Source organism: Sapajus apella, unplaced genomic scaffold (assembly GCF_009761245.1).
Source record: "Sapajus apella isolate SASKATOON/1434 unplaced genomic scaffold, GSC_monkey_1.0 scaffold44, whole genome shotgun sequence".
NCBI lineage: Eukaryota > Metazoa > Chordata > Mammalia > Primates > Cebidae > Sapajus > Sapajus apella.
In genome coordinates, this window is record NW_022436984.1 from 1281768 (window position 1) to 1295538 (window position 13771).

Here is a 13771-nt window from a genome sequence, read left to right on the forward strand (position 1 = left end):
CACCCGCCTTGGCCTCCCAAAGTGCTGGGATTACAGGCATGAGCCACCGCTCTATGTATAATTCTTATTAGCTCTATATCTGAAGTGTTATTGTGAATCTTCCAATTCAAGTTAACTTTTTTTCCTTTTGTTTACTTTTTCTCCCATGGTCTGTCTCCATACAGCAGCCAGAAGGATCTTTCTGAACTGTACATCTAAAATAGGCCTCACAGGTATTAAGCTGGAAAAGGGAGGTTCTAGGAGTCCCTAGACCACTCTTGGAGAATTGCTGCTCTACTGTATCTTGAGCCATCTACAAGAGTGTCTGATGCTTTGTAGTTACACAGTCATGTTTGTTAATTGTCATACTGACTGGTCTTAAATTTTGGACTCTGGATTCAGCCGTATACCAGAATTCTCTGGCCAGATTAATTCATACAAGATAGCATCCCTCCTTTAGCTGTGGAAGCTAAGTATCATGTTGCCTAAATAAGATGGGGCATCAGGGTTTAGGGAGAATGCTGAGGGAGAAGAAAGATGGGTCAGATTAGGCCCTACAGATATTCCTTTCCCTTAGAGATACCCTTGAGTTACCGTGCCTCTGTCAGAGAAATAGAGCGGCTGGGTCAGACCAGGTTACAAATCCAGGAAGTCTTCTGAAGGGTCACAGAACAACCTTATTGCTTTGGCTACTTTCTTTTCTTAGATGAATCTAGGAAGGAGTGTCTACTTGGACTGCAAAGTGATCATTTATGTGTACTCCTTACTCTTGCTGATTACAGTGAAGAGTGATAATAATTGCACATGTTGTATTAGATCAGCTATTGCTATTGTTAGATGATTACAACTTACATTCTGTTTTTATAAAAGCAGGCTTCTTAGTTTTCTGCACAGGTAACCAACCTGGTTATAATATAAAAGAATGTATAGAAATTTTGCTACAGACCTTCCTTTGTGGTGTATATTTTTATGTTGTATTAGTAGCAGGACCCAGTGCTCCATAAAGGATAATAGTTTCCAGTACACTATTCCTCATGATGACTCCTTAAGTGGTTCATCATCTGCCTCTTCGTGTGAACCAGTGAGTGATTTTCCAGCATCTTTTCGAAAATCTACCTACTGGATGAAGATGAGAAGGATCAAGCCAGCTGCTACTTCTCATGTTGAAGGTATCAATATCAGTGTCTTCTTATTCCAGAGATGGAACACTCCCTAAAGTTATAGTGTGAGATTATTGTAAATACCTCTTAAGGGTATCAAATGCCAGATATTTGTTTCTCATTAGTGATTTTAAAAAATTTAAGGTGTTAGGCTATTGGACCCTGTTAGCTTCATGAACTGTCTGATAGAATAAAATTCTGCTAGGTTATACTTAGCATTTGATTTTCCTCTTTGTAGGATTTGAACTTCTTTTCCTCTTTTCTTCTAGTTTGAACTTCTGTTGATGATTTAGGGGCTAGTGTAAGGGTTATTTAGGGGAGAATATTCTAGATGGTCACAGTCTCAAGGGTCCTTGGATAGCTAGCCCTCTATCTTGAGCAACTCTTGTGCTCCTTTTTAGTCTCAAATCAAGATTAAGCAAAACACATTGCCTGAAGGCCCTTACTGTTTATAAGGAACAATGGATGGTTTGGGATAGACAACAAGGTAAAAAGAAAGAGGGAGGTTGGGTCAGTTGATGAGAAGTTACACCAGGTTCCCTAAAAATCTCACAGATAGTTCCTGAGTCCTGTGTTCACTGATGCTTTTTCCTTTTGATGGTCTCGTGAATGATGTTTTGAAGGCAGGCCTAGCTGTTATTTACAAAGTGTGCTGAGTTTTTGTTTTGTTTTTGTATGGTACTTCAGGGTCAGGTGGAGTATCAACCAAGGGAAAAAGGAAACCCAGGCAGGAAGAAGATGAAGACTATCGAGAATTTCCTCAGAAGAAGCATAAGCTTTATGGTAAGGCAGTAACTTTGCTACTTCTTTTTCCTTGGGTGACTGGGCTTTATTCTTTGAGGGTAAAAGAAAAAGAGACCTTAGTTTGAGCCCTTTAGTGACCTCTGAGCCCTTTGAATTGTTTAAGAGGGAATGGTCTCCATCCTGCCGCCTTATACCCTTTCATTATGTCATGACTTAGGCAGTCAGTCTGTTGAGGGACTGGGAAATAGGGTGTTGAAGAGAAGGGGAGGGAAGACATTTTGGTATTAGTAAAGGTGACATGTTGGGCTTCAAGTTTCTGTCTTGTGTCAGGGAGGAAGCAACGGCCTAAAACTCAGCCCAATCCCAAATCCCAGGCTCGTCGCATTCGGAAGGAACCACCAGTTTATGCAGCAGGTATGTTTTCTTCTGGAACCATTGTGGGATGTAGTTCTCACACCCTGATTTGTTGTTGGTGTTGTCTGTGAAGAAATGAGGTACTGAAGCATTTCTTTAAGGAGGCAGTTACTAAGGGCCCAAGTTTGGAGTCAGACAGACCTTTGCTCAAGTTTTGGCTCTTCATTAACTTTCTGACCTGCCTTCATTTATTTACCTTCTTCTAGCCTCAGTTTCCCTGCCTATGAATAGGGATGATAAAGGCAGTCAGAACTGTTGTGAAAATTAAATAGATAAAAACATTTAGCATAGTCTCAGGCACATAGAAACACTCAGCAGATAGGCTGTGACATTTCTCAGTATCCCATTGTTATATCCTGTTGTGAAAAATGTTGCTGCCTAGTTCTTTAAGCCACTGGTCTTTGGAGTGGTTCTCAGGTGGTTTTTATCATGGAGAAATGAGAATGAGTTTTCAGAAACTACACTGTCTGAAAAATACTACTATTAGAAGTTATACCCAGCAAGAGTCTCTTTGTTACAGTCTACCAGGAAAAGGAAAAAGCATTTTATGATACTTTTCCTAAATTGTGGGATTATGCTTTTTGTTTTTGGAGAATACTGCAGATTACAAAGTGTTTCTTTCTCTCCTTTGTAGGCAGTTTGGAGGAGCAGTGGTACTTAGAAATCGTTGATAAAGGCAGTGTCTCCTGCCCTACCTGCCAGGCAGTGGGGAGGAAGACCATAGAGGGTTTAAAGAAACACATGGAAAACTGCAAGCAGGTTAGATATTTTGGCATTTCGTTACTGTTACGATTTTAAATCCAAACTTTAGACCTCTTTTGCTGTGTTGGATGTGCTGGTTATAATGGATGAAAAGCAGCATTGTGTAATAAAGGAAACATAGGCTTTGGATCTGACAGTTAGGTTTGAATCTTTTCTTAGCCACATACTAGTGTGGCATTTAGCTTTTTAAGTGTGTACCTCAGCTTCATTTGTAAAATGGAGAAAATATAATACATATGAAATAATAAAAACCTTATATAGTCCAGGAGAGGATAAGAAAGAAGTAACACGTGGTCAAGTGTCTAACCCATTACTTGGCAAATACTGGCATTCAGTAAATGGTAATTCTTACTATTTTAAAAGTGAATTGCTTTTATTTTGCCCTTAAGGACATGACACTGGGTTTCTGGGATTTTGAGGTTTATTGACTGTTGAGTTTGAGAAATAAAGGAGACATAGACAAAAGCATTTGAGTAGGACTTTGTGTCATTCTGTCTCTCTGTGGAACAACCTAGCACTGAGCAGTATTTTTCCTTTTAGGAAATGTTTACTTGTCATCATTGTGGGAAACAACTTCGTTCACTGGCAGGGATGAAGTATCACGTCATGGCAAATCATAATAGTTTGGTAAGAGTGTCTTCTGCCTTTGTGAGTGTTTGGGTGGGTGGGTGTTTGTTTGAGATGGAGTCTCACTCTGTCGCCCAGGCTGGAGTGCAGTGGCGCAATCACTGCAACATCTACCCTCCCAGGTGCAAGCAATTCTCATGCCTCAGCCTCTCGAGTAGCTGGGACTACAGGTGCATGCCACCACGCCCGGCTCAGTTTTTGTATTTTTAGTAGAGACTGGGTTTCACCATGTTGGCCAGTCTGGTCTTGAACTCCTGACCTCAGGTGATCCATCTGCCTCAGCCTCCCAAAGTGCTGGGATTACAGGCATAAGCCACCGTGCCCAGCTTGGATGCCTTTTACTTACGTGAATATAGATATCTCAGTGCAGATAGCTCTTGGATTTTGTAAGAGTATGAGTAAGAGTCATGCACAATGAAACCTTTGCAGTAGATCCATAAATATTTGTGTGTTTAGGTTAGCTCTAAAGGTTTATGTTCTGGGAGGTAGAGGCTCAGAACTCTTATTTCCATTATATTCACTTCCTTTGTCCAGGAGAAGATGGAGAAAGCCAGGAGTCAGATAACTTGGGATTCATCAGCACCAGCTTAGCTGCTAGTCCAATCCTTGATTCTTCTTTGATATTTTTTTCCCCGTGTCTCTTTTCTATGAATCATCTGCTTGTTTACTTCTCTTGATTTCTAGCCCATTTTGAAAGCCGGAGATGAAATAGATGAGCCAAGTGAGAGGGAACGGCTCCGAACAGTTCTTAAGAGACTGGGAAAGCTCAGGTGCATGCGTGAGGTAGGAGACCACGGACACAACTCCTTCTCCCTGAATTCTCAGGTCAATGTCTTTCGTTCTTCTTTTCCATTTCTTCTCTTCCTCATTGTAGACCTCCTAGTTCTGTACTATCTTGGGGTCTTGAACTCATTAATAGTTCTTTATTTTCTTCCTCATTAAAAAAAATTTATTTTTCTCCCCTTTCCCTTTGTTTGATGGGGTTTCCTTACCATCCTTTCTTTAATGTGATGAAGAGGATCCCAGTAACCCCTCACTGTGCTGAACTGTGGTACATATTGCTGGGTATTTGATTGGGATGGGATTGGATCACAGACCAAGGAGGAAGCTCTGACATAGAGTAGATGCACAGTTATAGTTTATCAAGGGCTGACCAAGCTGATTCAAAATCATGCTTGGTCATAGCAGGATGACCAGAGACAAGGAAGGTTGTGCTGATAGGAGATGTTGGAGAGAGTCTACCGAAATCAGAGGGCCTGTTTGTATTTTGTGGTGGTGAGTACTTTATGGCTGTTTAGAAATTTAGCGATCATGTCCAAAGATGTAAGATTATAGTTTAGGCTTCTCTCCTGTGTTCAGAGTTGCTCCAGTAGCTTCACCAGCATCATGGGATATCTCTACCATGTCAGAAAATGTGGCAAAGGGGCTGCAGAGCTGGAAAAGATGACCCTGAAATGTCACCACTGTGGAAAACCATATAGGTCGAAGGCTGGACTTGCGTATCACCTGAGGTCAGAGCATGGGCCTGTGAGTACTGATCCCTTTCTATACCCTGGTTGGGGATGTATTTTGTGGTGAGTCCTTACCCCCCTCTATCTTCCCATATGTGTTTTGTTCCTCATTTGAATCCTCTTTTAATCTCTGAATGCTTGTGCTGTCTCTTCTTTGTCCTTTTGTTATTTCTGTCTTTTGAACATTATTAGGTTAGATAAATCAAAATTCAAAGAATAGTCCAGGCAGAAGTAAACTCATTATTATGTATTTTATATTTATATGTTATATATCTTATATATTTTTATATATTACATATATATATACATAAACACACATTTTTTTGAGAGACAAGATCTTGCTCTCTCAGGCTGGAGTGCCATGGTGGGATCATAGCTCTCTACAGCCTTGAACTCTTGGGCTCAGCCATCTTCTTGTCTCAGACTCCTAAGTAGCCAGGACTACAGGCTTGTATCACATGCCCAGCTAATTTTTTTGTTTTTAATTTTTTATAGAGATAGGGTTCTCATTATGTAGCACAGGCCAGTCTTGAACTCCTGGCCTCAAGCATTCCTCTTACCTTGACTTCTCAAAGTGCTGGGATTATAGACATGAGCCAATGTGCCCATTCATTCATTCATTCATTCATTTGACAGAGTCTCCCTCTGTTACCCAGGCTGGAGTGCAGTAGCTCAATCTTGGCTCATTGCAACCTCCACCTCCCAGGTTTAAGTGATTCTCTCACCTCAGCTTCCTGAGTAGTTGGAATTAAAGGCACGTGCCACTACGCTAATTTTTGTATTTTTAGTAGAGACAGGGCTTTATCATGTTGTCTAGGCTGGTCTTGAACTCCCTATCTCAGGTGATCTGCCCACCTCGGCCTCCCAAAGTGCTGGAATTATAGACGTGAGCCACTGTGCCTGGCCTCATTATTATATTTTTAAAACTAAAGGCATTCCCCTGTAGCTAGAACTTTTATGGGCATCTGTCTAGCAGAGGTTGCAGTAAGCCGAGATGGTGCCACTGCACTCCAGCCTGGGTGACAGAGCAAGACCCTGACTCAAAAACAGAAAAACAAAAAGGTTGTGTTTTGTTTTTCTGAGACAGGGTCTTGCTGTTTCACCCCGGCTAGAGTGCAGTGGCGCTGCCTTGGCTCACTGCAACCTCTGCCTCCTGGGCTCAAGCCATCCTCCCACCCCAGCCTCCCTAGTAGCTGGGATTACAGACATGTGCCACCGTGCCCAGCTAATTTTTGTATTTATAGTAGAGATGAGTGTTTGCCATGTTGGCCAGACTGGTCTTGAACTCCTCAAGTGATCTGTCTGCCTCGGCCTCCCAAAATCCTGGGATTTACAGGTGTGAGCCACTGCACCGGCAAAAAAGATTTTTATGTGAAAATAAATTTTAATTTCCCTTGGGTAAATACTTAGGAATGAGATTTCTGGGTCATATGGATTAATGTATATTTAACTTCATAGAAAGTGCAGCACTGTTTCCCAAAGTGGCTGTGCCATTTTGCATTCCCACCAGCAAAGTATGAGAACACCAGTTATTTTGCATCCTTGTCTACATTTATTATTGTCAATTTTATTTTTTGATCCATTCTAATAGATATGTAGTAGTATTTTACTATGGTTTAAATTTTCATTTCCCTAATGACTAACAATGCTTAATGTTGTTGACCATCTTTGCATGTGCTTATTGGTAATTTGTATGACTTTAATGAAGTCTCTGTTCAAATCCTTTGTTCATTTTGGGGGAAGGATTTTGTTGTCTAATTAAGTTAGGGATATATTCTGAGTTTTTTTTTTTTTTTTTTTTTTTTTTTTTTTGAGACGGAGTTTCGCTCTTGTTACCCAGGCTGGAGTGCAATGGCGCGATCTCGGCTCACCGCAACCTCCGCCTCCCGGGTTCAGGCAATTCTCCTGCCTCAGCCTCCTGAGTAGCTGGGATTACAGGCACACACCACCATGCCCAGCTAATTTTTTGTATTTTTAGTAGAGACGGGGTTTCACCATGTTGACCAGGATGGTCTCGATCTCTTGACCTCATGATCCACCCGCCTCGGCCTCCCAAAGTGCTGGGATTACAGGCTTGAGCCACCGCGCCCGGCCCTGAGTTTTTTTTTTTATCATTCTGGATATAAGTTCTTTATCTTTTTTAACATTGTCTTTTGAAGAACAGAGTTTTAGATTTTGGTATAGTTCAATTTATATATTTTTTCATTTATGGATAATGCTTTTGTTGCATCGAAGAAATCTTTGCTTAATTCAGTGTATGATTTTCTTTCTTTTCTTTTCTTGAGACAGAGTCTCACTCTGTTGCCCAGGTTGGAGTGCAGTGGTGCGATCTTGGCTCACTGCAACTTCTACCCCCCGGTTTCAAGCGATTCTCCTGCCTCAGACTCCCGAGTAGGTGGGATTACAGGTGCTCACCACTGCACCTGGCTAATTTTTGTATTTTTAGTAGAGACTGTTTCATCATGTTGGCCAGGCTGGTCTCGAACTTCTGACCTCAGGGGGTCCACCCGCCTTGCCCTCCCAAAGTGCTGGGATTACAGGAATGAGCTACCACACCCGGCCCTGAGAAGCTTTTTTACCCATAAAATATGCATTAATATGGTGGAACTTGATGCTAGTGGTTAACAATCTACTACCTAGCTCTTTTGATATTTAGAGCAGGAAGCTCAGCCTTTAATCACTGGCTCTGATGGATGCCACTTATCAGGCCTATGCTTTGCTGTGTCTCTTTCTTGCAGATCTCCTTCTTTCCAGAGTCAGGACAGCCAGAGTGCTTAAAGGAAATGAACCTAGAGTCAAAGAGTGGGGGCCGAGTTCAGAGACGTTCTGCCAAGATAGCTGTATACCACCTGCAGGAGCTGGCCTCTGCTGAACTGGCCAAGGAATGGCCCAAGAGGAAGGTGCTTCAGGACCTGGTGCCTGATGATCGAAAGGTAAGGCAGAAGCATATATCAATTTGGGAACCATTATTTCTAATATTGTGCCTTCTGTAAAAAGAAAAGTAAATGCACTTGAGTGTGTATGTGATACGAAGTATTTTGTTTATTTATCCTTGGATATAGAGTACATCTGATCTAGTTTCAGTGTTTGGATTCAGTTAGGTTCTAGAGTGACAGTCTGTTTCATAAGTTTCTTAAAGAAGTAGTTCAGAATTAAAGGGCCTTCTTAATTCTGAACTACTTCCAGAGGGAACCTGAATTCCCAGATTAGATTTTTGTTTAATCTTTGTTTAATGTGTTTTTGTTTTGTTTTGCTAGCTCATATATAGTAGTTTCTATTTAGTTTAGATAAGTGGTTTCAGTTTGTTTTGTAGTAACAGAACTCCTCTCTCCCGCTTTTTTCAAAATAAAATCTTATGCAAAACACCAGTATATAAAATAACTTAAAAACAGATTTGCTCTGAGTGACTGTGAGTAGTGAGCCCAAAGCCTTTTCTACTTGGCCTTTTTCTTCATGATACTTTTGTTTTTCCCCTACATGGCCCCAAGCATACTTCTGAGGGGTGCAGAACATGTTTGGAAGCCCTTGGACTTATTAGAATAGATCATAGAGGAAGGGGCATTATTTAAACAAAAGGAGACAGGGATATATGATTATGGGATAGTCTTGGGAACAGGTTGAAGGGATACATAATAAGGAGTAAGATAGGAGCGAAGGGCCTCTTTTTTTTTTTGAGACAGAGTCTTGCTCCATCGCCAGGTGCCAGGCTGGAGTGCAGTGGTGCGGTCTCGTCTCACTGCAACCTCCGCCTCCCAGGTTCAGGCAATTCTCCTGCCTCAGCCTCCCGAGTAGCTGAGACTACAGGCGCGTGCCACTATGCCCAGCTAATTTTTGTATTTTTAGTAGAGACGGGGTTTCACCATGTTGGCCAAGATGGTCTCCATCTCTTGACCTTGTGATCTGTCTGCCTTGGCCTCCCAAAGTGCTGGGAAGGGCCTCTTATTCTCCAGGGTATCAAGAAGTTCACATTTGGCATAGGGCTCTGACCTATGTGAGAGGAATGTTATGTCTTACAAGAAAATAAGGTCAGGCCGGGTGTGGTGGCTCACACCTGTAATCCCAGCACTTTGGGAGGCTGAGGCCGGCAGATCACGAGGTCAGGAGCTTGAGACCAGCTTGACCAACATGATGAAACCCTGTCTCTACTAAAAATACAAAACTTAGCCAGGAGTGGTGGCATGTGCCTGTAATCCCAGCTACTCAGGAGGCTGAGGCAGGAGAATTGCTTCAACCCAGAAGGTGGAGGTTGTAGTGAACCAAGACCGTGCCACTGTATTTCAGCCTGGGCAACAAAGTGAGACTCCATCTCAAAGAAAGAAAAAAAAGAGGGTCTCCATGTTTGGGTCCCCTTCCACAAATACTCCCTTTGTGGAAGCCGTCTTTCTCTCTCCTGGATTTTCCCTCTGGAGTCCCCTTCCACATTCTCTCGTGGAAACCTGTCTTCTCCTCCTGAACTCCATCTCTCTCTATTCCTTAACACTGAAAAAAAAAAAAAAAAAAAGAAAAAAGAAAGAAAATAAGATCATATTCTAGTTTCTAACACTTACATCTTTTTTGGTTTAAAAATCAGTCCCAAGGTGATAGGTGTGCCCACCTGGTGGACGCTCTTGGTGTCCAAGGAATTGGATTGTATTTTTGAATATCAGATATACTTTCTTATTTTGGACTTATTTCTACATTTTTTTTTCCTGCTACAGGCTAAAGTACATGGCTATCTAAATCCAATTTAAATGTGGGTTTTGCATAGTGATATTATCTCATGATATTATAGTCAGGTTTCACTGTGCATAGATGTCATAAGGAAATTTAAATATTTGTTAACTGGCCGGGCATGGTGGCTCACTCCTGTAATCCCAGCACTTTGGGAAGACAAGGTGCGAGGATCACCTGAGGGTCAGGAGTTCAAGACCAGCCTTGCCAACATGATGAAACCTGTCTCTACTAAAAATATTAAAAAATTAGTGGCTGGGTACAGTGGCTCTATTACCTGTAATCCCAACATTCTGGGAGGCCGAGGTAGGCCGATCACCTGAGGTCAGCTGTTCGAGACCAGCCTGGCTAACATGGCGAAACCCTTCTCTACTAAAAATACAAAAATTAGCTGGGCGTCGTGGTGGGTGCTTGTAATCCCAGCTACTCAGGAGACTGAGGTGGGAGAATCACTTGAACCTGGAAGGCAAAGGTTGCAGTGAGCTGAGATTGCGCCATTGCACTCTAGCCTGGGCGATAAGAGTGGAATTTTGTCTCAAAAAAGAAAAATTAGCTAGGTGTGGTGGTGCACTCCTGTAGTTCCAGCTACTGAGGAGGCTGAGGCAGGAGAATCATTTGAACCTGGGAGGCGGAGGTTGCAGTGAGCCAAGATCATGCCACTGCACTCTAGCCTGGGCCACAGAGCAAGACTTCATCTCAATCAATTAATCAATCAATCAGTATTTGTTAACTCGTTGATAAAATTGGGTATTCTCATCCAGCAGATGCTTTCCTAAAACCAACTAGAGATATAGATAGATAGATTGATGGATTGATTGATTGATGAGTTTTTGAGACAGAGTCTTGTTCTGTCATCCAGGCTGGAGTGAGATGGTGCCACCTCTGCTCACTGCATCCCCCGCCTCCCAGGTTCAAGTGATTCTTGTGCCTCAGCCTCCCAAGCAGCTGGGATTACAGGTGCATACAACCATACCTGGCTAATTTTTTGAAATTTTTTTTTGTTTTTGTAGAGATGAGGTTTTGCCATCTTGCCTAGGCTGATCTCAAACTCCTGAGCTCGGGCAATCTGGCTGCCTTGGCCTTCCAAAGTGCTAGGATTACAGGCGTGAGCCACTCTGCATGACCCAGTTTATATTTTTGACAATGTATAGGTAAAAGGCATTGTTCTTTCTTAAATATAAAAATTTAATCTTTTTGAGTAAATAACATATTCTTCAAATGGTTCAAAAAGTCAAAATGATGATAAACATTGAGTTACCCACCCTGTCCTTGTTCTGTCCTGTCCCCATGGTTAAATTAACCATACTTACTAGCTTCTTGTGCGTCTTTCCACTGTTTCCTGATGTGCATATAAGCAGTGTGTATTCTTTTTAAAAAACTCTTAATTTTGAAATAATTTTAGACTTACTGAACAGTTGCAGAATTAGCACAGAGTTTCCAAATGCTCTTCACCCAGCTTCTCCTAATGCCAGCATCTTACATAACCATACCTTAGGATACTATCAGGATACAACATTTTATTTCATTTCTGTGTCTCCTTAGTCTCTTCCAATCTGTTACAGTTCCCCTGGCTTTGTCTTTCGTGTTCTTGATGCTGTTGAAGAGAATTGGTTGATTGTTTTGTAGAACGTTTCCCAATATGGATTTACACGATATTTTCTCAAGATTAGGTTGAGAGTTCTATATGTGTTTGGCAAGAATACCACTGAAGTAATGTTGGCCCTTCTCCATGTATCATATCGAAAGGTATATGATGTTGCTACGTCTCTTAATGACAATGAAAACTTTGATCAGGTGCTTGGGGTGTGTTTTCTAAGTATCTCCATGGCAAACTACAATCTTCCCACTTTTAATTAGTGAACATTTTGTGGGGAGATGGAATATGCACATATCCTGTTTCTTACACTTTTGCCTACTTAGATTAGCATCCATTGATGATTTTTGCCTGCAATTATGTCTGCGATGTTTATGTAATGATTTTCAGTTTCCATCATTTTTTCTATGGTTATTGATTAGAATGCTACTGTGAAAAGATCTGTTGCTTTCTTCTATTTATTTGTATAAGTAAAAACTCATAGATATTTATTTTATTCCATGGGATATAATCCAATGCTATTATTATTTATTTTGCTGTTCAAAGTGTCCCAATTTGGCAATTGAGAGCTCTTTCAAGTAGGCTCCTGTGTCTTTTTGACATCCCCTCTCATTTCTTTAGCACATTTTTATGGCACAAGAAGACAGGCCGTAGGCTTATCTTTCATTTTTCCTGCCCCAGCCCTGGAATCAACCATTTCTCTAAGGAATCCTGGTTCCTTTTATTAGACAATATATTTAGAAATGAACATTTTAGTGCTAGTTATGTTCATTTCTACTGGAGTGTCATTGTTTCTGTGCCTTCTTGGTGGATAGAGTTAGGTTATAAATGTATGTATAGTCATACATGCACACATACACATTCATATTTATTTTTATGACTGTCTGTATGTATATTAAAAGCCATAAGACCTTCATTTCCAATCCAACTGCACAAGTTTCCTTCTAGCCTTTCTTTTTCCTTATTTGTAACTTCTTTCTCCAACAGTGAGAAACCTGGTTCTCATTATCCACAGTATATTTACTTATTTGCTCAATTCTAGTAGTACATAAAATAATTCCAGAATTACCAACTCATTCCCCTATAACTACACAAATTTTCTATATTTATGTATACTTATTTTCATCTTGAGCCTTACAGCGTGTAGTGAAAATAGTATTTTCCAAAGTTACTGAGGTTGGTTTTTTCTTCCCTGCTTCCATCATTGTGTCACTTATTTGTAATAGGTTCATGTGTTATATTTATTAAGTTTTGGGTTCCCCCTACATCCTTTTTAATGTAACTATTCATTTATTTTGGGAGTATATGAAACCACCATGGTTCTAAATCAGACCTATGCAAAGAGATGTATTCTGAGACACTACTCCTCCTCCCAATTATTCCATTTCCATTCCCCTTTTCTTTCTAATGTGTTTTCACTTACCCCCAAAGTTAACCAAATTCATTCATTTTTGGTTTTTCCTTCCTGTATTTTTATGTGACAGATCATCAGATACATGTATATTTTTTTCTTCTTTTTTTTTTGTATTTTTACATGTATATTTTCTTATATCCCCTCTTTCTTACTGCAGATTTTTTTTTGTACTCTGCTTTATTTCACTTAATAATATAGTTGTTCCTCAGTACATGTGGGGAATTGGTTCCAGGACCCCTTGTATACCCAAATTTGTGCATTCTTAAGTTCTGCCCTGCCAAACTCGTGTATATAAAAAGTTGGGCTTCTGTATAGATGGGTTTTGTGTATTGAAAGTACAGTATTTTTGATCCTTGTTTGGTTGAGAAAATCCACCACAAATGCACCTGCACAGTTCAAACTTGTGTTGTTCAAGGGTCAACTGTGTATCCTGGAAATTGCTCCATATGTGTTCATAGAAATCATCTTCATCTTTTTTTTATAGCTGGATAGTACTTCATTTACATAATTATGATAGTTTATTACTGTATAGTAATAGTTTATATAAATATGATAGCAACTATGATATATCATATATAATATATTTATGTATAACTATATTTATATAAGCTATGTACTGTGGAGCTATAAAAAATTTTTAGATAGGCCCATTTATACTAGCTTCAGAGGAGACTAAGTGCTTATAAATAAAGCCACCTCTGTACTCTATAAAAGTACTCTGTACTCTATTTTTTTTTTTGAGACAGAGTCTCACTCTGTCGCCAGGCTGGAGTGCAGTGGTGCGATCCTGGCTCACTGCAACTTCTGTTTTCCGGTTTCAAGTAATTCTCCTGTCTCAGCTTCCTAAGTAGCTGGG

At 40.6% G+C, this 13771-nt stretch overlaps 1 protein-coding gene across 2 annotated transcripts in view; it reads left to right on the forward strand.

The window, feature by feature from the left end:
* ZNF512 (zinc finger protein 512) overlaps window positions 1-13771 on the forward strand; it is a 22864-nt gene continuing 9093 nt past the window's right edge. Inside the window, exons 1-8 of one of the 2 annotated variants that reach the window (XM_032301358.1) lie at window positions 1-1148; window positions 1827-1922; window positions 2214-2297; window positions 2932-3056; window positions 3600-3686; window positions 4371-4469; window positions 5046-5213; window positions 7936-8130. In XM_032301358.1, the coding sequence (XP_032157249.1) occupies window positions 902-1148; window positions 1827-1922; window positions 2214-2297; window positions 2932-3056; window positions 3600-3686; window positions 4371-4469; window positions 5046-5213; window positions 7936-8130 (1101 nt within the window). In that variant the 5' untranslated portion in view covers window positions 1-901. The remainder of the gene's footprint in view (window positions 1149-1826; window positions 1923-2213; window positions 2298-2931; window positions 3057-3599; window positions 3687-4370; window positions 4470-5045; window positions 5214-7935; window positions 8131-13771) is intronic. The other variant, XM_032301357.1, reaches the window with a different exon arrangement.